We start from the raw sequence: 25,973 nt of genomic DNA, 5'->3' as shown, positions 1-25,973 counted from the left end.
CGGCTCACTGCAAGCTCCGCCTCCCGGGTTTGCGCCATTCTCCTGCCTCAGGCTCCCGAGTAGCTGGGACTACGGGCGCCCGCCACCACGCCCAGCTAATTTTTTGTATTTTTAGTAGAGACGGGGTTTCACCGTGTTAGCCAGGATGGTCTCGATCTCCTGACCTCGTGATCCGCCCGCCTCGGCCTCCCAAAGTGCTGGGATTACAAGCGTGAGCCACCGCGCCCGGCCTACTAAAATTTTTTTTTAAAAAGACTAGTAAAGTGCAGTAGTGAGAAGGGGGGAAAGGGTAGAACAAGGAGTTCGATCTGTAACTGACTGTGAACAATCAGTTGAGATAACTCACTACCTTCGGACCAGCCTCATCTGCCCTTTTGAATGGTTCCTCTCAGTTTTTTCAACTGTAAAATGTGAATCGTGCGTGGCAGGAGGTGGGTGGGGATTTGTAGTGGAGAATTCTCAAGGTCTCTCTCAGCTGTGACACTTGGGGACTCAGGGAGTCTACCAAGGGCAAAGGCATCATCCTAAGTGCAGGTTCGTGTGTGGGGGTGTATGAAATAGTTAAGATGAAGTGCCCATCCTCAAGGAGTTTGCAGTTGAGTAGCTCAGTGGCATGCATAATAAATCTCAGGTAGGCCCGGTGCGGTGGCTCATGCCTGAAATCCCAGCACTTTGGGAGGCCGAGGTGGGTATATCACGAGGTCAGGAGTTCGAGACCAGCCTGACCAACATGGTGAAACCCCATCGCTACTAAAAATACAAAAATTAGCTGGGCGTGGTAGCTGGCACCTGTAATCCCAGCTACTTGGGAGGCAGAGGCAGGAGAATGGTTTGAACCCAGGAGGCAGAGGTTGTAGTGAGCCGAGATCACACCACTGCACTCCAGCCTGGGTGACAGGGCGGGACTCCATCTCAAAAAATAAATAAATAAAAAATAAAATAAAATAAAATAAAAATAAATAAATAAATAAATCTCAGGTAGATATTCAGGAAGTGAGGCATATCAGAGTTCATCAGAATTCCAAGGAGGTACAAGATTCCTTCTGGAGGCAGAGGGGGTTGGTGAAGGGAATAAAGTAGGGTTCCCAAGTTCCTTTCCAAGGCCAGTGGTGCAGATGCTTTTGGCTTCCCAACCAAAGAATCCCAGTTATTGCCCAACTCTGACCCCGGCAGGCAAGTCTTCCCCTACCAGGCAACCACACTCACACTTTCTGAATTGGTGCCTCATTAATTCTTTTTTTGCCTTCTTAATCACACTGCTAATAATACTTATTTTTATTTATTTATTTATTTATTTATTTATTTTTTTTTTGAGACGGAGTCTTGCTCTGTCACCCAGGCTGGAGTGCAGTGGCGCAATCTCGGCTCACTGCAAGCTCCGCCTCCCGGGTTCACGCCATTCTCCTGCCTCAGCCTCTCCGAGTAGCTGGGACTACAGGCGCCCGCCACCACGCCTGGCTAATTTTTTTGTATTTTTAGTAGAGACGGGGTTTCACCGTGGTCTCGATCTCCTGACCTCGTGATCCACCCACCTCAGCCTCCCAAAGTGCTGGGATTACAGGCGTGAGCCACCGCGCCCGGCTTATTTATTTATTTTGAGACTGAGTTTCACTGTTGTTGGCCCGGGCTGGAGGGCAATGGCGCAATCTCGGCTCACTGCAACCTCTGCCTCCCGGGTTCCAGTGATTATCCTGCCTCAGCCTCCCAAGTAGCTGGGATTACAGGCACCCACCACCACGCCTGGCTAATTTTTGTATTTTTAGTAGAGATGGGGTTTTACCATATTGGCCAGACTGGTCTCAAAATCCTGACCTTAGGTGATCCACCCACCTTGGCCTCCAAAAGTGCTGGAATTACAGGCATGAGCCACCATGCCTAGACAATGGTATTTATTAATATAATATCACTAGCCGATAATACCACTGGCCAGGCGTGGTGGCTCACGCCTGTAATCCCAGTACTTTGGAAGGCTGAGGTGGGAGGATCACCTGAGCTCAGGAGTTTGAGACCAGCCTGGTCAACATGGTGAAACCTCGTCTCTACCAAAAATAGAAAAATTAGCCAGGCATGGTGACAGGCACCTATAATCCCAGCTCCTTGGGAGGCTGTGTCAGGAGAATCGCTTGAACCCAGGAGGCGGAGGTTTCAGTGAGCTGAGATCGTGCCATTGCCTTCCAGCCTGGGTGACAGAACAAGACTCCGTCTCAAAAAAAAAAAAAAAAATATATATATATATATATAATATTATTAATAATATATTTAAAATTCATGACTAGTTGTTTCCATTCATCATCTCATCTATTTCTCATCTAAAGGCTTTGCTTAGGTGGGTATGAATATGATTACAGACAGGAAAACAGGATGAGAAGTTGAGTGACTCATGGCAGGCCCCAGAGCTAACCAGAAACAGGAACATTTGAACTTGAGTTTCCGAGAGCATCTTCTTCCTACTCATATTTCTTACTCATTGCAGAAATGAGAGAACCCAGTGAGGAGACGAGGTGACAAGGGCACAGAATCTTGAATGTCTTGAGAGCAGCAGGAGGAGAAAAAAACACGGTAGGAGTCAGGCTAGGAGTGTGGATTTGGGCCAAGGCAGGACAAAAAGCCAAGGTTAAGGCTGGAAAAGCTCTCCCTGGGAGTGCCTGAACAACTGATTAGAATGACTGGACAGCAGGAAAGATCAGAGGGAGAACCGCCTATGAGACAGGCTCCTCAGCGAAACTCCCATAGGGGTGACGCCCCTGGGGCTTGAACCATGAGCCCTTTGAGGGCATTCTAGCTTGGCAGCTCTGGGGTCCTGTGAGTTCCGGTGCAGCTTCTAGGGCCGCACCTCATCCCAGTCACCTCTCCAGTTACTGAATTCCATCTTCTCCCAGCTACAAAGGAGGGAAGCAGTGGAGTGCTGTGGTGAGAGTGCAGACTAGGCCATTGGGTGGCCTGGGTTTGAGTCCCAGTTTCTCCTCCACTTCCTAGCTGTGACTTTGCACAACAATTCCTCTGGTCCCTGGTTTCCTCATCTGTGGAACGGAGCTATAATAGTTCTTACCTAAGGACGGGCATGGTGGCTCACGACTGTAATCCCAGCACTTTGGGAGGCTGAGGCGGGCATATCACCTGAGGTCCGGAGTTTGAGACCAGCCTGACCAACATGGAGAAACCTCGTGTCTACTAAAAATACAAAATTACCCAGGCGTGGTGGCACATGTCTGTAATCCCAGCTCCTCGGGAGGCTGGGGCAGAAGAATTGCTTGAACCCGCGAGGCGGAGGTTGCAGTGAGCCAAGATTGCGCCATTGCTCTCCAGCCTGGGCAACCAGAGCGAAACTCCATCTCAAAAAAAAAATTCTTACATAATATGAATTGCTGGAGTTGAAATTATACATTAAAAGGCTAGTTGCACTAAATCCTCACAAACAGGAGCCATTATGATAATGTAGCTGCAAACCACTCGTATTTTGGTTCACGTTGTTCCCAAAGTGCCTTTTCTCTGCCTCTCAAATCCTTCCCACACTTCAAAGTCAACAAATGCCAAAGTACAACAAAAATGTGGAGGCCATAGACAATAGTGGAGAAAGAGCATGGTCTTGGGAGCCAGCAGCCTGGGCTTAAATCCTGATTTCTGTCACCTTGGGCAAATTTCCTCGTCTGCAAGTGGGGAAAAGATAGAACCTGCCTCAGAGGGTCATTGTGGAGATATGAGGATGGAGTGAGTTAATATTTGCAAAGCACTCAGAACACTGACTGGCATGCAGTAGGTGCTTTACTGGTACATGATTGCCGCTCACTGCAACCTCTGCCTCTCAGGTTTAAGTGATTCTCCTGCCTCAGCCTCCCGATTACAGGCACACTCCACTATGCCTGGCTAATTTTTTTGTATTTTTAGTAGAGTGGGGGTTTCACCATGTTGGTCAGGCTGGTCTTGAACTCCTGACCTCAAATGATCCGCCTGTCTTGGCCTCCCAAAGTGCTGGGATTACAGGCGTGAGCCACCCAATGTTATTGTTGGCTACTTATACATGGGTCTTATTTGCCCTCTGCTTGCTTGAAGGACAGGAAACACATTTAACCCATCCTTGAGTCTAGTCCACTGCCTGGCTCATGTTTGGTGCTCATTAAAGTGTCTAGATTGAAATCAACCAGGAGATTGGCCTGCCACAGTGGCTTACACCTGTCATTCCAGTGTCGCTGGGAAGTTGCTGCAGGAGGACTACTTGAGGCCAGGAGTTTGAGACCAGCCCGGTCAACATAGTGAGATCTGTCTCTACAGAAAAAAAAAAAAAGAAATAGCCAGGCCTGGTGGCATGCCTGTAGTCCCAGCTATTCAAGAGGCTGAGGCAGGAGGATCACTTGAGTCTAGGATTTCAAGGCTGCTGCAGTGAGCTATGATCATGCTACTGCACTCTGCTTTGGGAACAGGAGGAAACTGTTTAAAAAAGAAAAAGAAGGCCAGGCACGGTGGCTCACGCCGGTAATCCCAGCACTTTGGGAGGCTGAGGCCGGTGGATCACTTGTGGTCAGGAGTTCGACACCAGCCTGGACAACATGGTGAAACACCGTCTCTACTAAAAGTACAAAAATTAGCCGGGCGTGGTGGTGGGTGCCTGTAATCCCAGCTACTTGGGAGGCTGAGGCAGCAGAATTGCTTAAACCCGGGAAGCGGAGGTTGCGGTGAGCCGAGATCACGCCACTGCACTCCAGTCTGGGAGACAGCTCCGTCTCAAAAAAACAAAAAAAATTGTAATAATAAATTGCTGATTGGGGCTCGGAGAAGGACAGGCAGTGACTAGAATTCGCCCTTTCCTGAAATATTTGAAGGGTCCTAGCGTTTGCTTTCTTGTTGGAGGCCCAGAAAGCACCCAGAAAGCACACACTGCGTGGAAGATTGTAGACAGAGACGGGATAAAGAACCCCGCCCTGGAAAAAGAGCAGGCTCTGGAATCAGCAGGGTCACGGGGTTTCCTTAGGTGTAAACTAGGAGTAAAAAGATCAGTGTCCTGCTCAAATGAGAGAGTAATAGTAAAAACTACTATTTACCGAGTACTTCCAGGTACTCAGTATTTATGATCACATTTTACAGATGAGGCTGAGAGGTTTCCCGACCTGCCCAAAGATACAAAGCAAGTAGAATGCACGAGTGAAGACTCGAACACAAATCTGTGAATCAATCTCTGCGTGCGGATGGGAGCGGTTCCAGTGATAAGGGCCACTTAATCTGGCCGAGCTGCTCCGAAGCAGCGCGGCAGCCAGCGGACTGGGGCCGCCTCTAGAGCCCTCCACCCTCCGCCCTCCGCGTGCTTACGTGCGCTCCGTGACTGCGGCGGCTGACGCGGGGCTGGAGAGGCAGGACGCATGCGCTCTGGCGTGTCGGAGCGCGCCCCCTCCCGTCGGAGGCCGCAGCGCCAGGATGCGGCGCATGCGCACACCTGGAGGGCGGAGAGCGGTCCAGAGCGAGCGGAAAGATTTGGGTGAGAACGTTCGCGGGAGCCGGGCTGTGCGGCGCGAGCGCGCAGGCGCGGCCGAGGGGGCGGGCTGCTACTCCGGAATCTGCTAACCCCAGTCGGTGCCGCATCCCCAGCCCGCCGCCATGGCAGCCTACAAACTGGTGTTGATCCGGCACGGCGAGAGCGCATGGAACCTGGAGAACCGCTTCAGCGGCTGGTACGACGCCGACCTGAGCCCGGCGGGCCACGAGGAGGCGAAGCGCGGCGGGCAGGCGCTACGAGGTGCGGAGGGGCCGGGTGGGGGCTGCGAAGGGCCGGGTGTCCGGCCTCGGAGGCCTCCTGGCTGGCGTCTGCGCCCTCCCGGAGAGGGCCGGCACCTTGGGCAGCATCTCTCTAACAGTTTAGTGTGTAGTTGAGAAGATGAGTGCAGAGGGTAGAGTCGACTGGGTTCAAGGTCACGCCGTGGAGCATGAGGGGCTGTGCCAGGGGGAAGACCCAGGGCGGTCGCCCCGCAACCCTTTGCGCTCCCCACGACACCGCTTCGCAGTTTTCCCTTTCTAGTCTGAACATTTAATATGTCGGGGACCGGCCGGGCGTGGTGGCTCACGCCTGTAATCCCAGCATGTTGGGAGGCCGAGGCGGGTGGATCACTTGCGGTCAGGATGTTCGAGACCAGCCTGACCAACATGGTGAAACCCCGTCTATATTGAAAGTAAAAAATTAGCCTGGCGTGGTGGCGCACGCCTGTAATCCCAGCTACTCGGGAGGCTGAGGCAGGAGAATCGCTTGAACCCGGGAGGCGGAGGTTGCAATGAGCCGAGATCGCGCCATTGCACTCCAGCCTGGGCAACAAGAGCGAAACTCTGGCTCAGAAAAAATAAAAATAATAATAATAAGTCGTGGACAGTTTGCCCTAATGGAGCCATCTCTGGCGGCCAGTTCTTTTTCAGGTGCCCTCAGCGCCAGAAGCGGTTGGTACAGTCTGGGGCTCCTGGAGGACGCCCTGTGCCTTAAAGCAGCTGTAACCAAGGCCTCTCAAGAGGCGGCTACGGATCCTAGCGGATCGACAGGCCACGCAGCCTCGTCCCCAGCAGTAGGTGGAGTCCCTGGGGGTGCCTAACAAGCCTCAGGACACAAAGAAACCCGCGTGCTTGTGTAGGTCTTTGCTGTTCGGTAGCATTCCACAAATAGTGTGTCCAAAACGCATCTGTAGGTGTAACTGAGTGAATGAATGAATGATTTGAGTTGCTCCTTCTACCCAATAAAGTAGATAAAATTTTATTCTCCTCATTCTTCCAAGGCCCCTTTATAGTTGGGAAAAGTGAGAATTTGGAAAGATGACTTGTCCAAGGTCATATCTTATTCCTAGTCCAGTGTCCTCGCCCTAGTTCTGGGAAGTAACAGGTAGGTGTGAGGAACTGGTAGGCTTTTGGCTAAGGACACTGGGCAAAGGTGGAAGTGGCTGTGAGATAATGCTTGCCTCTCCAGGCTTGCTCCCGCCCCAGTCTGCTCTTTGTGGTGTTGGAATGCTAATAAGGAAGCATTCCCTGCTGCCGGCACGGCCAAGAATCCCTGGACTGAAGAGGTGCTTCCGCTGAGGATAGGGACAGATCCTCCTTTGCTCCCTTCTAATATCTGGACAAAGAAGCAGCCATTCACAAGGGTCATTCATGAGGCACAGGTATTTGGCCTCAGATTGCTCTCCTAGCTTCTTGCCCTCACTGTACCATCCTTCTCAAATGAAGCAAAACGCGGGACAGTCTGGGAAATGTAAACCTCTGCGGGGTGGGGTGGGCAGGGGAGTGAGTGTTTGAGATGGCCTGGTGTGACCTCATCTTTTAGGAGAGGCTGGGAAATGGAAAGTGCTGGTAAAGGAGGCCATTTTCTTTAGCTTTGTGGCGGGAAGAACTGATCAGTCCGTGGTGGTTTCCCAATGACTAGTCCACGTTAAACCATGTTATCTCTATTTGAGACTGATCAAATAGTTAAACTTGTAATCTCTGTAAAATAATAGATCCTATTTCAGTTTTAAAATAAATGTTAGCATTAAATTAAAAATTTAACAGTCTAGAAAATTAAAAGATTTAACAGTTTAAAAGGTCGAGTACATATATATAAGTAATTCCTCAGTGCTTTAAGTGATAGGGTTTGTACAGTCTTGAATCTAATTTCTGGAGAAAGCTAGTGAGAATTGAGTTTCCCCATGCATCCTTACTGCTAAGAGAGGGATGGCCTGGGGGAGGATGGAGTCCACACCACGCTGTCCACTCCTACCCCTGTGAGTGCCCCTAGGCTATGTTTTAGTTTGATGGGCAACTTAAAGGAAGAGGCTTTATGCTCCGATCCTTCAGGTTCTCTGTTAAGAGTCCTAAGCGGAACTTCTTTTCTCCTTGAGGACCTATTTATGTGTCCAAAGTGAGCCGCCTCATTGCAAGTGGAAATAATTGCAGTGAAACAGCCTGAAGCTCTCCAGCATGGGGGCTGAGGCTTACACTGTGGGTATTCACTTCCGGGTGACTCAGCCTTTTGCTGGGGAGCCATTCCTTTCCTTACAGTTAGGAAGGCGACAGTAAGTGAGTCTACTAGGACTTGTCTGGCGGCTCAGTGATGAGACCTGTTTTTGTCTTGGGGGTGGTGTGAGTTTTCCTGGTGATTAATTCCCCCCAGCCCTCACTCAGTAAGAATGAGTTCTTCTTGGCCTCATTCTCATTTGAATGACTGGCAGGAAAATTCACTTCATGTTTTATTAATTACTGTTGCTAACCCCAATATGAAGCAATATCCAGGCAAGTTTGTGCTGAATTGCTAAGAGGGCCTTCTAGCCTAATGGAGAAAAACAGGAATGTTTTCTTGGTCATCAAGGAAAGGGACATCTCCCCATTATGGTGGGAGGGTGAATAATCTTTAATGAAACAAAATCAATAAGACTGATTTCCTTTTTTTTTTTTTGCGTGCGACAGAGTCTCGCTCTGTCGCCCAGGCTGGAGTGCAGTAGCGCAATCTCAGCTCACTGCAAGCTCTGCCTCCCGGATTCACGCCATTCTCATGCCTCAGCTCCTGAGTAGCTGGGACTACAGGCGCCTACCACCACGCCCGGCTAATTTTTTTTTATTTTTAGTAGAGACCGTGTTAGCCACGATGGTCTCAATCCCCTGACCTTGTGATCTGCCCGCCTTGGCCTCCCAAAGTGCTGGGATTACAGACGTGAGCCACCGTGCTGGGCCAAAACTGATTTCTTGTAACCTATTCGTTGGGCCAACATAACTCTTGCCACAGTAACTACTGTGTATGGAGGACAGATTCATTGATGAATCAGATAGTGCACAGCACTGGGTCTTTCTTTAGTGAGTGGCTTCTCCTAAACTTGGTTTAACATTTAAGTAGGTATACTCTGAGGGTACTTGGGATTAGGCTGGAACTTTGTGACTACAGTAGAGAGAAACCATGGATTAGAGTTTGTGATGTGATTTCCATACTCCACAGTGAATACAATTTCATACAACGGACAAATACAATTGCAAACAAATACAAAAACAAAATACAATTTTATATAACAAACTGAAGTTTTATCAGTACAGGAAGAGCTCTTCCTGTGTCCTGATTGAGATTTAAATCCTAATTTTCTTACATCAGAGTTCTAGTAAAATATCTATTATAAGTGACAATTCTCAGCCTGGTCAACATGGTGAAACCTTGTCTCTACTAAAAATACAAAAATTAGCTGGATATGGTGGCATGCGCCTGTAATCTCAGCTTACTTGGGAGGCTGAGGCAGAAGAATTGCTTGAACCTGGGAGGCGGAGGTTGCGGTGAGCTGAGATTGCGCCACTGCACTCTAGTCTGGGCAACAGAGTGAGACTCTGTCTCAAAAAAAAAAAAAAAAGCCACGTGTGGTGGCTCATGCCTGTAATCTCAGCACTTTGGGAGGCTGAGGTGGGCGGAGTTTGAGAGCAGCCTGGCCAACATAGTGAAACCCCGTCTCTACTAAGAATACAAAAATTAGCTGGGTGTGGTGGCACGCACCTGGAGTCCCAGCTACTCGGGAAGCTGAGGCAGGAGAATCGCTTGAACCCAGGAGGCGGAGGTTGCAGTGAGCCGAGACCACGCCATTGCACTCCAGCCTGGGTGACAGAGTGAGACTCCGTCTCAAAAAAAAAAAAAAAAAGAAAGAAAAAGTGACAATTCTAACTGAAATACAAACATCAGGATCCTTGGGAGTTAGGAAAATGGGGATAGCTAGAGATGGTGGTGAAAAGTTGGATTCTGGAGTCCCACAGCATGGGTTTTAATCTCTTACATAGTAGCTGTGACCTTGGATAGCTTGCAAGGATAAACAAAACAGTTGGCCAGATATTTTCTTTTTTGGCCAAATATTGTCATTTGGACTACTTGTACAGGAGATTGATACGGAAGAACATTTTGGCTCAGAGTAGACCTGGTTAGCTTATCACTTTGAACTTCTGATTTCCAGATGCTGGCTATGAGTTTGACATCTGCTTCACCTCAGTGCAGAAGAGAGCGATCCGGACGCTCTGGACCGTGCTAGATGCCATTGATCAGATGTGGCTGCCAGTGGTGAGGACTTGGCGCCTCAATGAGCGGCACTATGGGGGTCTAACCGGTCTCAATAAAGCAGAAACTGCTGCAAAGCATGGTGAGGCCCAGGTGAAGATCTGGAGGCGCTCCTATGATGTCCCACCACCTCCGATGGAGCCCGACCATCCTTTCTACAGCAACATCAGTAAGGTATGGACAAACAGAGGTTTGCTCACTCCGCCCAGGATCAGGGGCTTTTAGTAGTGTCTGCCTAATCTCACTGAACGTATAATTCATGATAAAATAGTTAATTGTAATCCTTCCTTCTCCAATGAATGACCTTCACTTACTAGATGATATGGTTGATAGTTTACTGTCTCCTTTTTTGTTTCCATAGTCAGATTTTATAAAACCCTGTAAATGTTAATGGGCCAAAATCGATATACATCATGAAGTCTTTTAACAGATGTAACTTAATAAGTGGTGAACTTGGATTCTTTATTGCTTAGGATCGCAGGTATGCAGACCTCACAGAAGATCAGCTACCCTCCTGCGAGAGTCTGAAGGATACTATTGCCAGAGCTCTGCCCTTCTGGAATGAAGAAATAGTTCCCCAGATCAAGGAGGGGAAACGTGTACTGATTGCAGCCCATGGCAACAGCCTCCGGGGCATTGTCAAGCATCTGGAGGGTATGTATGTTTTTTCAGAGGCATCCTCAAGGGAGGATAAAGCAGAACTGCCACAAATCAGGGACTTGGTAAAAAGGAGTCCAGGAAAGGGCTGGACATGTTAACAGTTTTAGAGATGGTCTAGATTGACTTCTAGTGAAAAAACACCCTCAACCCTTGTTTCTCAAAATGTGATCTGCAGAATAGTGACAGCTGGACCCCCTGGGAGCTTGTTAAACATGCAGAACCTCAGGTCTCACTCCAGACCTGTTTCAGAAGCGACATCTATTCCCCAGGTGATTTGGATACACATTAAAGATTGAGAAGCTCACCTCTAGATTGGTATTGTCAAATGAAACTGCTAGTGAAAATCCTCCTTAGCTGGCCAAGCACGGTGGCTCATGCCTGTAATTGCAACACTTTGGGAGGCCAAGGCAGGAGGACCACTTGAGGCCAGGAGTTTGAGACAGCCTGGGCAATGTAGTAAGACTGCATCTCTACAAAATTTTAAAAGGCCAAGCACAGTGGTTCATGTCTGTACTATCAGCACCTTGGGAGGCCAGGAGGTCAAAACCAGCCTGAGCAACAAAGACCTTGTCTGTACAAAAGAAAAATGAAAAATTAGCTTGATGTGGTGATGCTCACCTGTAGTCCCAGCTACTCAGGAGGCTGAGGCAGGAGATTGCTTGAGCCCAGCAGTTTGAGGTTATAGTGAGGTATGATTGTGCCACTACATTCTAGTCTGGGTGAGAGAGTAAGACCTTGTCTCTTAAAAAAAAAAAAAAGGAGAACAAATATATATAAAAGAAAACATTCTTTAGTCACAACCAGGCACAACTTTACACATGAATCTCAATTTGCATCTTCATCCCCTAGGGCCTAGAGGCCCACGTGTGCTGATTTTTGGTTGGATGGACTGTATGGGATATTTGAGATGTGTACAGTCTTGCTTCACTGTGGGCTTCTAAATCCCACTTTGGTGGAGATACCTGGCCATATACCTTGCTGTAGTTTGTTGGTGGTCTATCTTGTATACCTTTTCTTGCTTTTCAGTTTAATGGCTGAGAAATAAGTATGGTGGGGGCCATTCCCTGGGTTCAGAACTACTATAAAGATCATAAAGCGTGTCTTATTTTAATTTCTGTCAAAGTCCTTTGTCACCTGGAGGACAAAGTAAACCTGGAGGGGTGATGTGGATTTATGTCTTGTGTGGCTGATGATGGTGGATGTTTTCAGGTCTCTCTGAAGAGGCTATCATGGAGCTGAACCTGCCGACTGGTATTCCCATTGTCTATGAATTGGACAAGAACTTGAAGCCTATCAAGTCCATGCAGTTTCTGGGGGATGAAGAGACGGTGCGCAAAGCCATGGAAGCTGTGGCTGCCCAGGGCAAGGCCAAGAAGTGAAGACCGGCGGGGAGGATACTGTCCCCAGGAGCACCCTCTCTGCCCATCTTGTCCCTCTGCCCCTCCCACCTGCACATGTCACACTGACCACATCTGTAGACATCTTGAGTTGTAGCTGCAGATGGGGACCAGTGGCTCCCATTTTCATTTTAGCCATTTTGTCTCCTGCACCCACTCCCTTCATACAATCTAGTCGGAATAGCAGTTCTAGAGCACAGGTTCTCCGCCTAAGCTGTGGAAAAGCTCCCCTTATCCAACAGAGTTTAAAAGTAGTGACTTGGGTTTTTGCGAGTGCTTTGTTTACTAAGGGCTTGTGGGAAGGAACCATGCTAAGCCATGACCAATGAGGAGAAGCAACAGAGCCTGTCTGTCCCCATGAGCCAGTCTTCTGCTCTTCTGCAGTCAGGCCACTGCCTGGGGGGGCTCTAGTCATTCCAGTGGAAGATGAATGTAGCCTGCATGGTGATGTGACAAATGTTTCCTCCCTGACCCCAGAGGATCTGGCTCTAGGTTGGGATCAGTCCTGAATTTCGTTATGTGTTACATTTACTTTTATTAAAAAAGCATAGTATATATAAATAATACAAAACAGTAACCCTTCTGCGGTTTCTTGTGGCGGTTGAAATAGTCCCACATGTGGTCAGCAGAAAATAAGCCATTCCTCATACCAATAGAGGATCAGCTCCTTGACTTCTGAGGGGCAGGAGTGCTTCCTGGTGTGTGTATTAGAATCCCTGCCTTGTTTTGTGGCAGTGAAATGCCTCTTGGTCCTGTCCAAGTGTGTCTTTCACTGATTTCTGAATCATGTTCTAGTTGCTTGACCCTGCCACATGGGTCCAGTGTTCATCTGGGCATAACTGTACTAAATCCTTTTTTCCAGATCAGTATAATAAAGGAGTGATGTGCAATAGCTTCTTGTGTGATGTGGAAGACCTTATCTGAGGAAACCTTAGCATTTAACTTGAAATGTCTCTCACTGCCGTAGTCCTTGTGTGGCAGTTTGTCTTAGGACACCCAGTCACAACTTTACACGGTTGATCAAAAAATGACGCATCTCCCTGGGGTTTTCACGTCAGCCTGGTGAGCTGAGGTGGCGGTGGGAGGCCCTCCTGGCCAAACCCTCCATTCATGTTACCCCCTGCAGCTCTTGCTTGGTGCTCCCCTGACTGGAAAGTCACATTCTGAAACTCCATTGTATCTTTAAGTAAAGTCTGCTTTTTTTTTTTTTTTTTCTTTTTGAGACAGCCTCGCTGTCACCCAGTCTTGAGTGAGTGCAGTGGCATGATCTCAGCTCACTGCAGCCTCCCCCTGCTGGGTTCAAGCAAGCCTCCCACCTCAGCCCCCTGAGTAGCTAGGACCACAGGCATGTGCCACCATGCCTGCTTAATCTTTATTTTTAGTAGAGACGGGGTTTTGCCAAGTTGCCCAGGCTGGTCTCGAACCAGTTCTGGCCTCCCAAAGTGCTGGGATTACAGGTGTGAGCCACTGTGCAGGCCTTAATTTTTTAACTGTTTATTGTTACCAACTTGTAAACTTATACTAAAGATGATCTCAAAAAGTGACTTAGTGCAGTGGAAAGGAGTATAATTACATTATAAACACAATTGCCTTCTCCTTTGAAAAGATCACTGGAATACAAGAAATCCCATAAAGGCCGGGCGCGGTGGCTCACGCCTGTAATCCCAGCACTTTGGGAGGCCGAGATGGGCGGATCACAAGGTCAGGAGATCGAGACCATCCTGGCTAACACGGTGAAACCTCGTCTCTACCAAAAATACAAAAAAATTAGCCGGGCATGGTGGCGACTGCCTGTAGTCCCAGCTACTCGGGAGGCTGAGACAGGAGAATGGTGTGAACCCGGGAGGCAGAGCTTGCAGTGAGCCAAGGTCACGCCACTGCACTCCAGCCTGGGTGACAGAGCAAGACTCTGTCTCAAAAAAAAAAAAAAAAAAAAAAAAAAAAGAAATCCCATAAAGCTGGAGAAAGAACATTCCCTTTCCCTTCTGGTAGGAGCAAGTAACACCCTCCATCTGTTGAGCTCCTAATGAAGTTCCTCTGTGCTACCCACTGGATGAGGGATATTACATATATTAGCTCTAATCTTAACCCATGAAAGGGCTGGTAACTCCTGTTTACAAAAGAGGAAACAGGCCTAAAGAAACGTAAAAAGCACCAAATGTCACACCACTTGGTACTGGGGCTGGGATGGATATTACTAGTGCAAGCAAATGAAGGTTCTTAACTCTAAGATTTAAATACTTTCAAGCATCTTGCTTTTCAAGTTTAGATTTTCATTTGACCTACACAATAACTTTTGAGTAATTTCAGTCTCCAAGAGCCTGGTGGGATGTTATTTTCCTAACCTGTGCAGAATTCTAGACCAGAAGTTGGTAATTTTGGCCAGCACAGTGGTACACACTTGTAATCCCAGCACTTTGGGAGGCTGAGGAAGGAGGATCACTTGAGGCCAGGAATTAGAGACTGGCCTGGGCAACATAGCAAGACCTGGTCTCTACAAGAAAAATTAGCCAGGCATGGTGGTACGTGCCTGTAGTCCCAGCTACTCAGGGGACTGATGTGGGAGAATCACCTGAGCCGAGGAGTTTGAGGCTGCAGCGAGGTATGACTGTACCACTGCACTCCATCCTGGGTGACATTTTGAGGCCCTGTCTCTTTAAAAATTGCATGTACAAAACAAAACAAAAACCCAAGGCCAGGCATGGTGGCTGATGCCTATAAGCCCAGCACTTTGGGAGGCCAAGGCAGGCGGATCACCTGAGGTCAGGAGTTCAAGACCAGCCTGGCCGACATGGTGAAACCTCATCTCTACCAAAGGTTAGCTGGGCGTGGTGGCGCATGCCTGTAGTCCCAGCTACTGGGAATTTGGAGGCTGCAGTGAGTTGAGATCGCACCACTGCACTCCAGCCTAGGTGACAGGGAGACACTGTCTCAAAAAAAAAAAAAAAAAAACCTGGATGTGGATCTACAATGATCTCAATCTCAGTAAAATTTTCAATTATAGAAACCCTAACATTCAAGGTTAGGAGTTAGAGGATAGAAACCAAGGTGGGCTGATTCTAAAGTTCACATTATGCACTGTCACTAAATACTGAAGACACAGGCTTCCTGAATAACATCTCAAGAAGTGACATCTCAGACTCATATTTCGTCAGCAACCTCTCCATGCTTAACTCTCATCCCTTCCTCATCCCCAAACTTAGGCCTTCATTTCTGCTTCTGCACTTAGCCTGGGCTCGTCTCTCTGCCTTGAATATCTTCACTTACTTTTACATTCTTTATTTTGATCTCATGTCACTAATCCTTTTCTGGCCACCTCATATGACAGTACTCTGTCCCACTTTTCAATTCAGATTTAACATTTCCTGGAGTACCCACTATATCAGTAATGTGTATCAAATACTTTTAGACATGTTATTTATTTATTTATTTAGAGACAGAGTCTTGCTCTCTTGTCCAGGCTGGAGTGCAGTGGTGCAATCTCGGCTTATTACAACCTCTGCCTCCAGGGTTCAAGCGATCTTCCTGCCTCAGCTTCCTGAGTAGTGGATTACAGGCATGTGCCACCATGCCCGGCTAATTTTTGTATTTTTAGTAGAGATGGGGTTTCACCATGTTGGCCAGGCTGGTCTCGAACTCCTGACTTCAACCCAACTCGGCCTCCCAAAGTGCTGGGATTTACAAGCATGAGCCACCATGCCCGCCTCACATGCTATCTGTATCACCACGTGTCCTCAAATTTTCATTAAACCATAATGTACCTAAATGAAGGGGACATATGTAAAGCACTTGACTCAGTGCCTAGCACAGTAAGTACTCAATAAGCAGAAGTACTGAAATGTCCTGACACCATTTAGATGTCTTTCTCTGCTTAAGACAACAGAAACTATAACATCCTTTTAGTAAAAAAGTTTTATCACAGCAAAAAATACGTATTTATAAGGACTGTCAGGAGGGATAGGCTATTTCTAATATCACAGTTTTGTTTGTTGGTGCCTTGAAAAGATAAGATTTATTACTCAAGAGAATGAAATCCACTGATAGGTTCACAGAAACATGTTCCATCTACAGTGTAAACTGGCAGATTTTTCTGGAAGTGGCTGTTGGTCGACCCCAGGTGTTTGAATAAAGACAGCAGCATCTTGGTGTTATACTCAGGAACAGCTTACCCCCTTCCATGGGGTAAAAAGTGGCTTCTTAGGTCTGCAAGAATTCGGGTTGTACTCGGGCTACTTTCCGGAATTCTTTAGTATGGGTCTTAGGGCACTGCATCTCACACCAGCTGATGGGAACCATCTGGATACCTGGAAGGGAAAAGCTGGTGGTAGAGCCCAGACCCCAAAGATTTGCCTGAGACTCCTCTTTTATACTGGGTATGAAACTGAAGTGCCACCAAGCTTCCTACTGAACCTCAACTCATAAAGAAAAAACTTTGTTCATTCTACTGACTTATGAAATGAGTCCCCTGTTTCCTTGGATTTATATAAGGAGAATCAGGCTGGGCATGGTGGCTCACACCTATAATCCCAGCACTTTGGGAGGCCGAGGCGGGCAGATCATTTGAGGCCAGGAGTTTGAGACCAGCCTGGCCAACATGGCGAAACCCCGTCTCTACTAAAAACACAAAAATTAGCTAGGTGTGGTGGCGTGTGTCTGTAATCCCAGCCACTTGGGTGATGAGAATTGCTTGAACCCAGGAGGTGGCGGCTGTGGTGAGTGGAGATCGCACCACTGCACTCCAGCTTCCTCGACAGAGTGAGACCCTGTCTCTCTTTTTTTTGAGACGGAGTCTCGCTCTGTCGCCCAGGCTGGAGTGCAGTGGCGCAATCTTGGCTCACTGCAAGCTCCGCCTCCCGGGTTCACGCCATTCTCCTGCCTCAGCCTCTCCGAGTAGCTGGGACTACAGGCGCCCGCCACCACGCCCAGCTAATTTTTTGTATTTTTAGTAGAGACGGGGTTTCACGGTGGTCTCGATCTCCTGACCTCGTGATCCGCCCGCCTCGGCCTCCGAAAGTGCTGGGATTACAAGCGTGAGCCACCCCGCCCGGCCTGAGACCCTGTCTCAAACAACCACCACCACCAGCACCAAGCAAAAAAGAAAAAAAAAAAAATCATTCTAATCTCGGAAGTATCTATAGTCATACTGCTTCCCAGATAAGGGAAACCAGGAAAAACAATGGATTAATCCCAAACCATAACTCCAGGGAAAGTAAGGATGTGGAAACAAGGCCATCTCACCTGACTCACTGTGGGCTACCACCACTCCCAGCTCGTTCTCGGCGGTGGTTAGCAGGTAGTTGGACTGTGCGTCACCTAAGGAGATCTAGTCACATAACACTATTGAAGGAAAATAATGAGTTAGAAGTCTTCCCCCACCTTAGCCACCTGAGCTGTTTTTCTACTTTTTCTTTTTATTTTTTCTTTTTTTTTTTTTTTGAGACGGAGTCTTACTCCGTTACCCAGGCTAGAGTGCGGTGGCGTGATCTCAGCTCACTGCAACCTCTGCCTCACGGGTTCAAGCGGTTCTCCTGCCTCAGCTTCCCGAGTAGCTGAGATTACAGGCATGCGCCACCACGCCCAGCTAATTTTTGTATTTTTAGTAGAGACAGGGTTTCACCATGTTGGCCAGGCTGGTCTTGAACTCCTGACCTCAGGTGATCCACCCGCCCTGAAAGTGCTGGGATTACAGGCATGAGCCACCACACCCGGCCTCCTTCTCTTCTTTTGACAAACGACCAGAAGTCTGCTGGGAATAAAGGATACCACTTTGGCCAAGACAATGTCACCTGGGCGGAAACTCTTATAAATTTCAACCTATAAAGAAAGAACAGGAATGTCAAGTGAAAGCTCTAGACTGGGTCTATATGAAACTGTGAACCCTTCTGGCAAAGCCAATCTACTTTCTAATCCTGGAGGGTAGAAATCATCATTACTCAAGTCAACAACTTTTAATTGCTTCTGTAGTATTATCATACAAATGAAATTTTTTTTTTTTTTTTTGAGATGGAGTCTCGCTCTGTCACCCAGGCTGGAGTGCAGTGGTGCGATCTCAGCTCACTGCAACCCCTGCCTTCCGGGTTCAAGCGATTCTCCTGCCTCAGCCTCCTGAGTAGCTGGGATTATAGGCGCGCGGCATGACACTGGCTAGTTTTTGTATTTTTAGTAGAGACGGGGTTTCACCATGTTGGTCAGGCTGGTCTTGAACTCCTGACCTTGTGATCCGCCCACCTTGGCCTCCCAAAGAGCTGGGATTACAGGTGTGATCCACTGCACCCGGCCCTTTTTTGTTTTTTTTTAAGAGGTGGGATCCCACTGTGTCACCCAGGCTGGAGTGCAGTGATGCAATGGTAGCTCACTGCAGCCTTGGACTGCTGGACCAAGGGATCCTCCTGCCTCAGCCTCCCAAGTAGCTAGGACTACAGGTGCGTGCCACCACTTAACCTCAAACTCCTGGGCTCAAGCAATCCTCCAGCCACATCCTCTCAAGCAGCTGGGACTACAGGCATGAGCCGCCATGCCCAGCTAATTTTTAATTTTTAAAATTTTTGTAGAGACAGGGTCTCGCTATGTTGCCAGGGCTGGTCTTGAAGTCCTGGACTCAAGTGATCCTCCCGCCTCAGCCTCCCAAAGTACTGGGATTACAGGTGTGTGCGACCATGCCTGGCCTGAGATAATACTTGTAAAGGATTGAGATTCGTAAAGCCATTAAAAAAAAAGAACCAACCAACAACCTTGTCTTTTTCAGTTGCTCGGACATCTTCCTTGCTATAAAAAAAGAATTAACAGAAAGATTAATTAACTGTGAAAAAGAATTTTTTTTTTTTTTTTTTTGAGACAGAGTCTCCCTCTGTCACCCAGGCTGGGTACAGTGGCACGATCTCAGCTCACTGCAACCTCCACCTCCTGGGTTCAAGCAATTCTCGTGCCTCAGCCTCTCAAGCAGCTGGAATTACAGGCATGTCCGCCATGCCCAGCTAGTTTTTTGTATTTTTAGTAGAGATGGGGTTTCACCATGTTGGCCAGGCTGGTCTTGAACTCCTGACCTCAGGTGATCCACCCGCGTCAGCTTCTCAAAGTGCTGGGATTACAGGCATGAGTCACCTTGCCCAGCCTGTGAGAAAGAATTATTCTGTAGATTCCTAGTAAATAAAGAGCTACAACAACAGACAGAACAAGTCGTAAATGGGACACAGCTGCTACCCAGAGGAGCAGGGTGGAAAAGCATCCTCAGACCACACAGAGCAGCAGCATCAATACCTCTGATTAGATAAAGGCAGATCAGATTTGGCAAGAAAGGATAAGGAGTTTCGTTGCCTCAGGGCTTGAACAAAAGCACTATAGCAAGGGTCCCCAAATTCTGGTGGCCTGTTAGGAACCGGGCTGCACAGAAGGAAGTGAGTGGCAGGCAAGCTTCATCTGTATTTACAGCTGCTCCTCAATCGCATACATTACTGCCTGAGCTCCGCCTCCTGTCAGATCGAAGTGGGCATTAGATTCTCATAGAAGTATGAACCCTATTGTGAACTGCACATATGAGGGAGCTAGGCTGCCCACTCCTTGTGAGAATCTAATGCCTGATGATCTGTCACTGTCTCCCATCACCCCCAGATGGGACCATCGAATTGCAGGGAAACAAACTCAGGGCTCCAGCTGATTCTATATTATGGTGAGTTGTATAATTATTTCATTATATATTACAGTGTAATAATAATAGAAATAAAGTGCACCATAAATGTAATGCACTTGAATCATTCTGCAACCACCCCCTCCATGGTCTGTGGAAAAACTGTCTTCCAAGAAACTGGTCCCTGGTGCCAAAAAGGATGGGGACTGCTGCACTACAGAACCACATCAAATCCTGAGGCTGGAAAGGGCCTCAAAAGTTAGATTATCTGCCTGGCAAGAAATGTTTGTCCTTTCTCAAGGAAGCCACACGAAATCACCATCTCATCCACAAATCTTTTCAATGTTTTATAACCTCTGAGTTCAATCTATATTAAATTTTAAAAAAAGTGCTTCCTAAAATGCCTTCTACTTTGAGTCATCCTGACACTGCTAAACTTCAGCTTCACTCAATTCTTTTTGCTTTACTTTTCATTTGTTTTTTGAAACGGTCTCACTCTGTCGCCCAGGCTAGAGCGCAGTGGTGCAATCTCAGCTCACTGCAACCTCTGCCTCCTAGGCTCAAGTGATCTTCCTGCTTCAGCTCCACAAGTAGCTGGGACTACAGGCACGCACCACCATGCCCAGCTAATTATTTTTTTTTAAGAGACGGAGTCTCGCTCTGTCCCCCAGGCTGGAGTGCAGTGGCGCGATCTTGGCTCGCAACCTCTGCCTCCTGGGTTCAAGCTATTCTTCGGCTTCAGCCTCCCGAGCAGCTGGGATTACAGTCGCACGCCACCATGTCCGGCTAGTTTTTGTATTTTTAGTAGAGACAGGGTTTTACCATATTGGCCAGGCTGGTCTCAAACTCCTGACTTTGTGATCCGCCCACCTCGGCCTCCCAAAGTGCTAGGATTACAGGTGTGAACCACTGTGCCCGGCTAATTTTTGTATTTTTTACAGAGACAGGGTTTCACCATGTTGGCTAGGCTGGTCTCAAACTCCTGATCTCAAGAGATCCACCCGCCTCAGCTTCTCAAAGTGCTAGGATTACAGGCATGAGCCACTGCGCCCAGCCTTTGCTTTACTTTTAAACCCTCTCTCGTTAATATTTTCCTTTTGTCCTAGATCATCCATGTATTTTTTGGATACTACTAGGGGAGAATCAAAGCACAAAGAAGAAAGAAAAATGGGCAAGAGAAAAATAGGAATTGTAGCTGTTGCTCAAAATTCTGGTGTCCTAGTCTATCCTAATCTTATTCCAGTTGCTAAGGCATATGTGACAAGGATACTTCTTACCGGATAGTTCCTCGAAAAGAGTTCTTAAGTGGCATGGACCCCACATACAGGATGTGTACTTTGGCAAAGCGTGAATTGATGCTAGAGACCTGCGGAATACAGAAAAGATCAGCATCAGAGTATACGCAGTTGTCAGCTCAAGGAGGCAGCAATAAACTGGGGATTACTAGGACTTCAGTGCAAGCAATCCTACTAAGTAGAGAATTTAAGACAAGTTAACTCCTACTTCTCTCTGCATAAGTGACACATATAAAGAGGAATAAGAGCCACTCTGGCCACCTGATAGAGTTACTATGGGAAACAAAGATGGTATGGGTTTTTTTTTTTTTTTTTTTTTTTGAGACGGAGTTTCACTCTTGTTGCCCAGGCTGGAGTGCAATGGCGTGATCTTGGCTCACTGCAACCTCCGCCTCCTGGGTTCAAATAATTCTCCTGCCTTAGCCTCCTGAGTAGCTGGGATTACAGGCATGCACCACCATGCCCGGCTAATTTTGTATTTTTAGTAGAGACAGGGTTTCTCCATGTTGGTCAGGCTGGTCTCGAACTCCTGATCTCAGGTGATTCACCTGCTGCAGCCTCCCAAAGTGCTGGGATTACAGGCGTAAGCCATTGCACAGAGCCGGTTTTTTTGTTTTTTTTTTAAATCTTTTCACAACTTGCCCTTCAGAGAGGTATAGATTTTTTAAAGTATAGATGGCTAACAATAAAAAAAAAAAAAAAAAAAAAAAAAAAGAGGCTGGACACAGTGGCTCATGCCTGTAATCCCAGCACTTTGGGAGGCTGAGGTGGGCGCATCACTTGAGGTCAGGAGTTCGGGACCAGCTTGGCCAACATGGTAAAACCCCATCTGTACTAAAAATACAAAAATTAGCCAGGCGTGGCAGCACACGCCTATAATCCCAGCTACTCGGGAGGCCGAGGCAGTAGAATTGCTTGAACCCAAGAGGCAGAGGCTGCAGTGAGCTAAGATCATGCCACCGCACTCCAGCCTGGGTGACAGAGCAACGCCCTGTCTCCAAAAAAAAAAAAAAAAAACAAAGTCTAGGAATGGCAAAAAATACAGTCTTTTGCTTCTCTGCAGAAAAAGGACTCAGCTTCAGATGTTCAAAAATAGGCCTCCTAATCATCCTCTGGCATCCCTGTTTCCCAGACACAGGTAGAAACTATGTATTCAGGGAATCAGCTCAGTGAAGGAACTATGCATGCCTGAACTTGGCGGCCTTATTATCCTAGAAATCTGTAAACCAGCACAGTCCAGTAAAACTTTCTGTGATGACAGAAAAGTCATGTGCTGCCCAGTATAGCAACCACTAGCCACAAGTGGCTACTGAGTACTTGAAATGTGGCTAATGTGACTAAGGAAATCAATTTTATTTTTTTCTTGAGAGACAGAGTCTTGCCCTGTTACCCAAGCTGGAGTGATCATGGCTCACTGCAGCCTCAACCCCCTGGGCTCAAGCGATCCTCCTGCTTCAGCCTCCCAAGTAGTTGGGACCACAGGCACGTGCTACCATGCCTGGCTAATTTTTTATTCTTCTTCTTTTTTTTTTGAGATGGAGTCTCACTCTGTTGCCCAGGCTGGACTGCCGTGACGCGGGCTCACTGCAACCTCCGCCTCCCGGGTTCAAGCAATTCTCCTGCCTCAGTCTCTCGAGTAGCTGGGATTACAGGCATGCACCACCATGCTAAGCTAATTTTTGTATTTTTAGTAGAGACAAGGTTTCACCATGTTGGCCATGATTGGCCAGGCTGGTCTTGAACTCCTGACCTCAGATGATCTACCCACCTTGGCCACCCAAAGTGCTGGGATTACAAGCATGAGCCACCGTGCCCAGCAATTTTTGATTCTTTTTGTAGAGATGAGGTTTCACTATGTTTCCCAGCCTGGTCTTGAACTCTGGGCTGAAGCAATCCTCCTGCCTCGGCCTCTTAAAGTGCTAGAATTACCAGTGTGAGCCACTGTGCCCGGCCAGAAATAAATTTATGTAGCTTGTGGCTATCATACTGGACACTGCAGTTCTGGCATGGTCATGATTTCAGTATTGAATGGGCATTCTAAGCATGGAGGTCAGGACCAACTTACCTTACAGGTTACAACAGCTCCCACATCTGGCAGTAACTGGGACTCTGTTTCTCTCACTACGGACACCACTGGAAGCTACAGAGGGAACAACAAAAAACTGAAATGTCCTAGCTAACCCTTGGGTCAAGGCATTTGTGGCTTGAGAGTAATATAGGAATGTCTTGGTATAAAGGTGAGAGTTGGAGTATGGATTCATTTATAGCCCAGAGCAGAAGGCCTTAGAAATTTTAGGAAATAGGAGGACCAGGGGGCTATTGAATGCTGCTAGAAGACGTAAATCTCTAAACTTTTTTTTGTTGTTGGAGACGGAGTCTTGCTCTATCACCTAGGCTGGAGTGCAGTGGCACGATCTAGGCTCACTGCAGGTCCACCTCCCGGGTTCACGCCATTCTCCTGCCTCAGCCTCCTGAGTAGCTGGGACTACAGGCACCTGCCACCACGCCCAGCTCACTTTTTTTGTAGTAAATCTCTAAACTTCTAATAAGTTTTTTGGTGATTCTCTCGGAATTTCTTGGTATACAACTATATTGCCTATAATTATTGACAATTTTACTTTTTTTGGTTTTTTTTTTGAGATGGAGTTTCACTCTTGTTACCCAGGGTGAAATGCAAGGGCGCTATCTCGGTTCACTGCAACCTCCACCTCCTGGGTTCAAGTGATTCTCCTGCCTCAGCCTCCCGAGTAGCTGGGATTACAGACGCCTGTCACCATGCTCGGGTAATTTTTTGTATTTTTAGTAGAGATGGGGTTTCACCATGTTGGCCAGGCTGGTCTCGAACTCCTGACCTGAGGTGATCCACCCGCTTTGGCTTCCCAAAGTGCTGGGATTATAGGTGTAAGCCATTGCGCCCGGCCGACAATTTTACTCTTTCCTCCAAAGTTATACTGCTTCTTTCTGTTTCTTATTTTATTGCACAGGCTGAAATTTCCACAAAAATGTTACACAATAGTGGCTATGCTTGTTTTCTTCTATTTTAAGTGAATACTTGCAGAGTTTTCTCTTTGAGCATGGTATTGGCTGTTGGTATAAGACAGATATTTTGAGCCTCATCTTTTATCAATCTCTCCGTTGCTCACGATGCTTCAGCTCTCCTGGCCTTCTTTCAGTTTCCCCAACTTACTAAATTCTTCCCACTTTCAGATCTCTCTTCAACCTGTTCTTTCTGTCAGAACTGCACTCTCTCCACCCACCTGACTCTTACCTACTCTTTAGATGATTCAGCTTAAATGTCACTTCTGCTGACTAGGATGGGTTTGCCTGTTACATGTTCTCAAGGTGCCCTGTAATATTCTTTCGAAGCAGCCACCACATATGTAACCATATGCTCATTTGAACATTTATTTATTTACAATTTGTGTCTGTGTCCTTTGATAGCAGAAACCAAGTCAGTGCTGTGCCTGACACATGAAAATACTCAAGTGATATCTACGAAATGAACAAACTCAGGACTGTTAAGAACATTCCCAACAATGACTGAATAGAAAGCCCCTTGAATCAGACAGCTTAAGTTACTTACTCAAAGCAGAATCAAGGTCAAGTTAGCCAGAACCTAACTGTTCTAATTCTGAATCCTCTTTCTATTGTGCTCCTTCAAATATTGCTTATATGATCCTGAGCTAATCCTGGATCAATCTCTAAAACTAGAAAGGTAGGTATTACTCACGCATTCAACAAACATTTATTGAGGAGCTGCCTTGTGCTAGATACTGATGGTATGGTGGTAGGGCCTGCTTTCACGGACTTAGATTTAAGCAGGGGAGAAGTCTAGTGGGAAACATATACCTGAGTGTCTCATCATATGCTGACATAAGTGCTTGGAAGAAAAGGAACAGAGTTTTTTTGTGAGTCTTTAACAAAACAAACAAAAACAAAACACCCCACAAAACTCCTTTCCTCAGTTAGTGGGTCCAGAAGGACTTCTCTGGGGTGATAGTAGAGAAGCTATCTAAAGGAGGTAGGAATTAAATAGGCCTAGGAAGATAGAAGTGTTCCAGATAGATGGCATGTTACAAAGGCTCTGTAGCAGGAGAAAGCTTGGCGCATTACCGACACTGAAAGAACCTAGTATGTTATAAAATTTTTTAAAAGGGCAAGCAGAGACTGTGATTATAACTTTTAAAAACAGAAAAGACAGTATGACTAGATTGCGTCAGTGAGGTGGAGATAGTGGCGCTAGATAAAGCCGGAGAGGTAAGCAACATTCACACAGTATGCAACTCACTGCTGGGCTGAGCTGGGCTGGGATGGGATGCTGAGTTCGCATATGCTTTTGTCCCAACCTCCCTCCCCGAGGGTCAGCAGCACAACCAAGCGAGATCAACACAACTAGTGTGTGGTGGCTAAGTGCACGACAGCGGCGATACCGCTAGAAGAAACTAAGAGACCAACATTGTACCACTGAGGCACTAAAGACGCGTCCGCAGTGCCCATGCCTAAGGACTGGAACTCAAGGGCAGCCTAAGGGAAAAACAGAGAGGAGATGGTATGCCGCTTCCTATACCGCGCCATTCTCGCTGCTCTTCATCAGACAGCCGGCAAGCGACGAAAAGATGTAGCCGTGGCGGGTGTAGGTGCCGCTGCCCGGGCTGCCCTCCTCCAAGTTACACAGACGTTCGCCTGCAGAAAAAATGCTGCATCGGTCACGGGCCCCCAGAAGCTGTAGGCCGTCTAGCCTTCTTGCTTCGGCCCCTATCCAGGACTCTGTACGGGAAGCGCTCACTTACCGGGGATGCAGTATCTCACGGGTGGCGCCATGATTGCCGCTGTCCCAAAACCCGGATGAAAACGAAGTCGATTTCTCATTGGCCAAACCCAGGCACAGTTCCGCAATAAGACACGTGTCAATTGGTGTTCTTTATCCTTGCGGGCAAACTCCATTTCCCAGGTTACCCCGGGACAAATCTGGGGGCGGAACT

The 25,973-nt window shown here is 47.5% G+C and overlaps 3 protein-coding genes across 9 annotated transcripts in view; 1 reads left to right on the top strand and 2 right to left on the bottom strand.

Annotated features, from left to right (window-relative positions):
* RRP12 (ribosomal RNA processing 12 homolog) overlaps positions 1–5,383 on the bottom strand; it is a 71,698-nt gene extending 66,315 nt beyond the window's left edge. The window contains exon 1 of one of the 2 annotated variants that reach the window (XM_055253336.2): positions 5,302–5,383. The gene's annotated coding sequence lies outside the window, so the exon portion shown is untranslated. The remainder of the gene's footprint in view (positions 1–5,301) is intronic. The other variant, XM_063628766.1, reaches the window with a different exon arrangement.
* PGAM1 (phosphoglycerate mutase 1) lies at positions 5,080–12,964 on the top strand. Of its 2 annotated transcripts, none has more exons than XM_055253528.2 (4): positions 5,080–5,725; positions 9,915–10,189; positions 10,489–10,669; positions 11,885–12,964. In XM_055253528.2, the coding sequence occupies exons 1-4, from the start codon at positions 5,587–5,589 to the stop codon at positions 12,052–12,054; spliced, it is 765 nt and encodes a 254-aa protein (XP_055109503.1). In that variant the 5' UTR covers positions 5,080–5,586; the 3' UTR covers positions 12,055–12,964. The 2 variants fall into 2 exon arrangements, with proteins under 2 accessions (XP_055109503.1, XP_055109508.1); XM_055253533.2 differs by lacking the exon at positions 5,080–5,725 and adding an exon at positions 7,099–7,228.
* Positions 12,965–16,052: 3,088 nt separating this feature from the next.
* EXOSC1 (exosome component 1) lies at positions 16,053–25,970 on the bottom strand. 5 transcript variants are annotated; one of them, XM_055253549.2, is made up of 8 exons: positions 25,782–25,970; positions 25,559–25,674; positions 23,057–23,131; positions 20,974–21,062; positions 18,804–18,837; positions 17,836–17,886; positions 17,311–17,395; positions 16,053–16,376 (listed from the first exon to the last, which is right to left on the bottom strand). In XM_055253549.2, the coding sequence occupies exons 1-8, from the start codon at positions 25,933–25,935 to the stop codon at positions 16,270–16,272; spliced, it is 711 nt and encodes a 236-aa protein (XP_055109524.2). In that variant the 5' UTR covers positions 25,936–25,970; the 3' UTR covers positions 16,053–16,269. The 5 variants fall into 5 exon arrangements, with proteins under 5 accessions (XP_055109524.2, XP_055109532.2, XP_055109565.1 ...); XM_055253557.2 differs by lacking the exon at positions 23,057–23,131 and having other exon boundaries at positions 25,782–25,935; XM_055253590.2 differs by lacking the exon at positions 25,559–25,674 and having other exon boundaries at positions 18,797–18,837; positions 25,782–25,806.
* Between the last annotated feature and the right edge of the window lie 3 nt (positions 25,971–25,973).

The sequence above is a fragment of the Symphalangus syndactylus genome, chromosome 2 (assembly GCF_028878055.3).
Source record: "Symphalangus syndactylus isolate Jambi chromosome 2, NHGRI_mSymSyn1-v2.1_pri, whole genome shotgun sequence".
In the NCBI taxonomy this organism is placed as follows: Eukaryota; Metazoa; Chordata; class Mammalia; order Primates; family Hylobatidae; genus Symphalangus; species Symphalangus syndactylus.
This window is presented reverse-complemented; position numbering and strand designations above follow the sequence as displayed.

What these genes read in the sequence shown, in the direction of transcription:
- PGAM1 (XM_055253528.2), top strand. Translation starts at nt 5,587, where the DNA reads ATGGCAGCCTACAAACTGGTGTTGATCCGGCACGGCGAGAGCGCATGG. An exon ending in TCTACAGCAACATCAGTAAG is followed by an intron (nt 10,190 to 10,488) that starts GTATGGACAAAC and finishes TTTATTGCTTAG; the next exon opens with GATCGCAGGTATGCAGACCT. An exon ending in CATTGTCAAGCATCTGGAGG is followed by an intron (nt 10,670 to 11,884) that starts GTATGTATGTTT and finishes GGATGTTTTCAG; the next exon opens with GTCTCTCTGAAGAGGCTATC.
- EXOSC1 (XM_055253549.2), bottom strand. Translation starts at nt 25,935, where the DNA reads ATGGAGTTTGCCCGCAAGGATAAAGAACACCAATTGACACGTGTCTTA. An exon ending in TCTTTTCGAGGAACTATCCG is followed by an intron (nt 18,838 to 20,973) that starts GTAAGAAGTATC and finishes CTTTTTTTATAG; the next exon opens with CAAGGAAGATGTCCGAGCAA. An exon ending in ACATTGTCTTGGCCAAAGTG is followed by an intron (nt 17,396 to 17,835) that starts GTATCCTTTATT and finishes TTATGTGACTAG; the next exon opens with ATCTCCTTAGGTGACGCACA.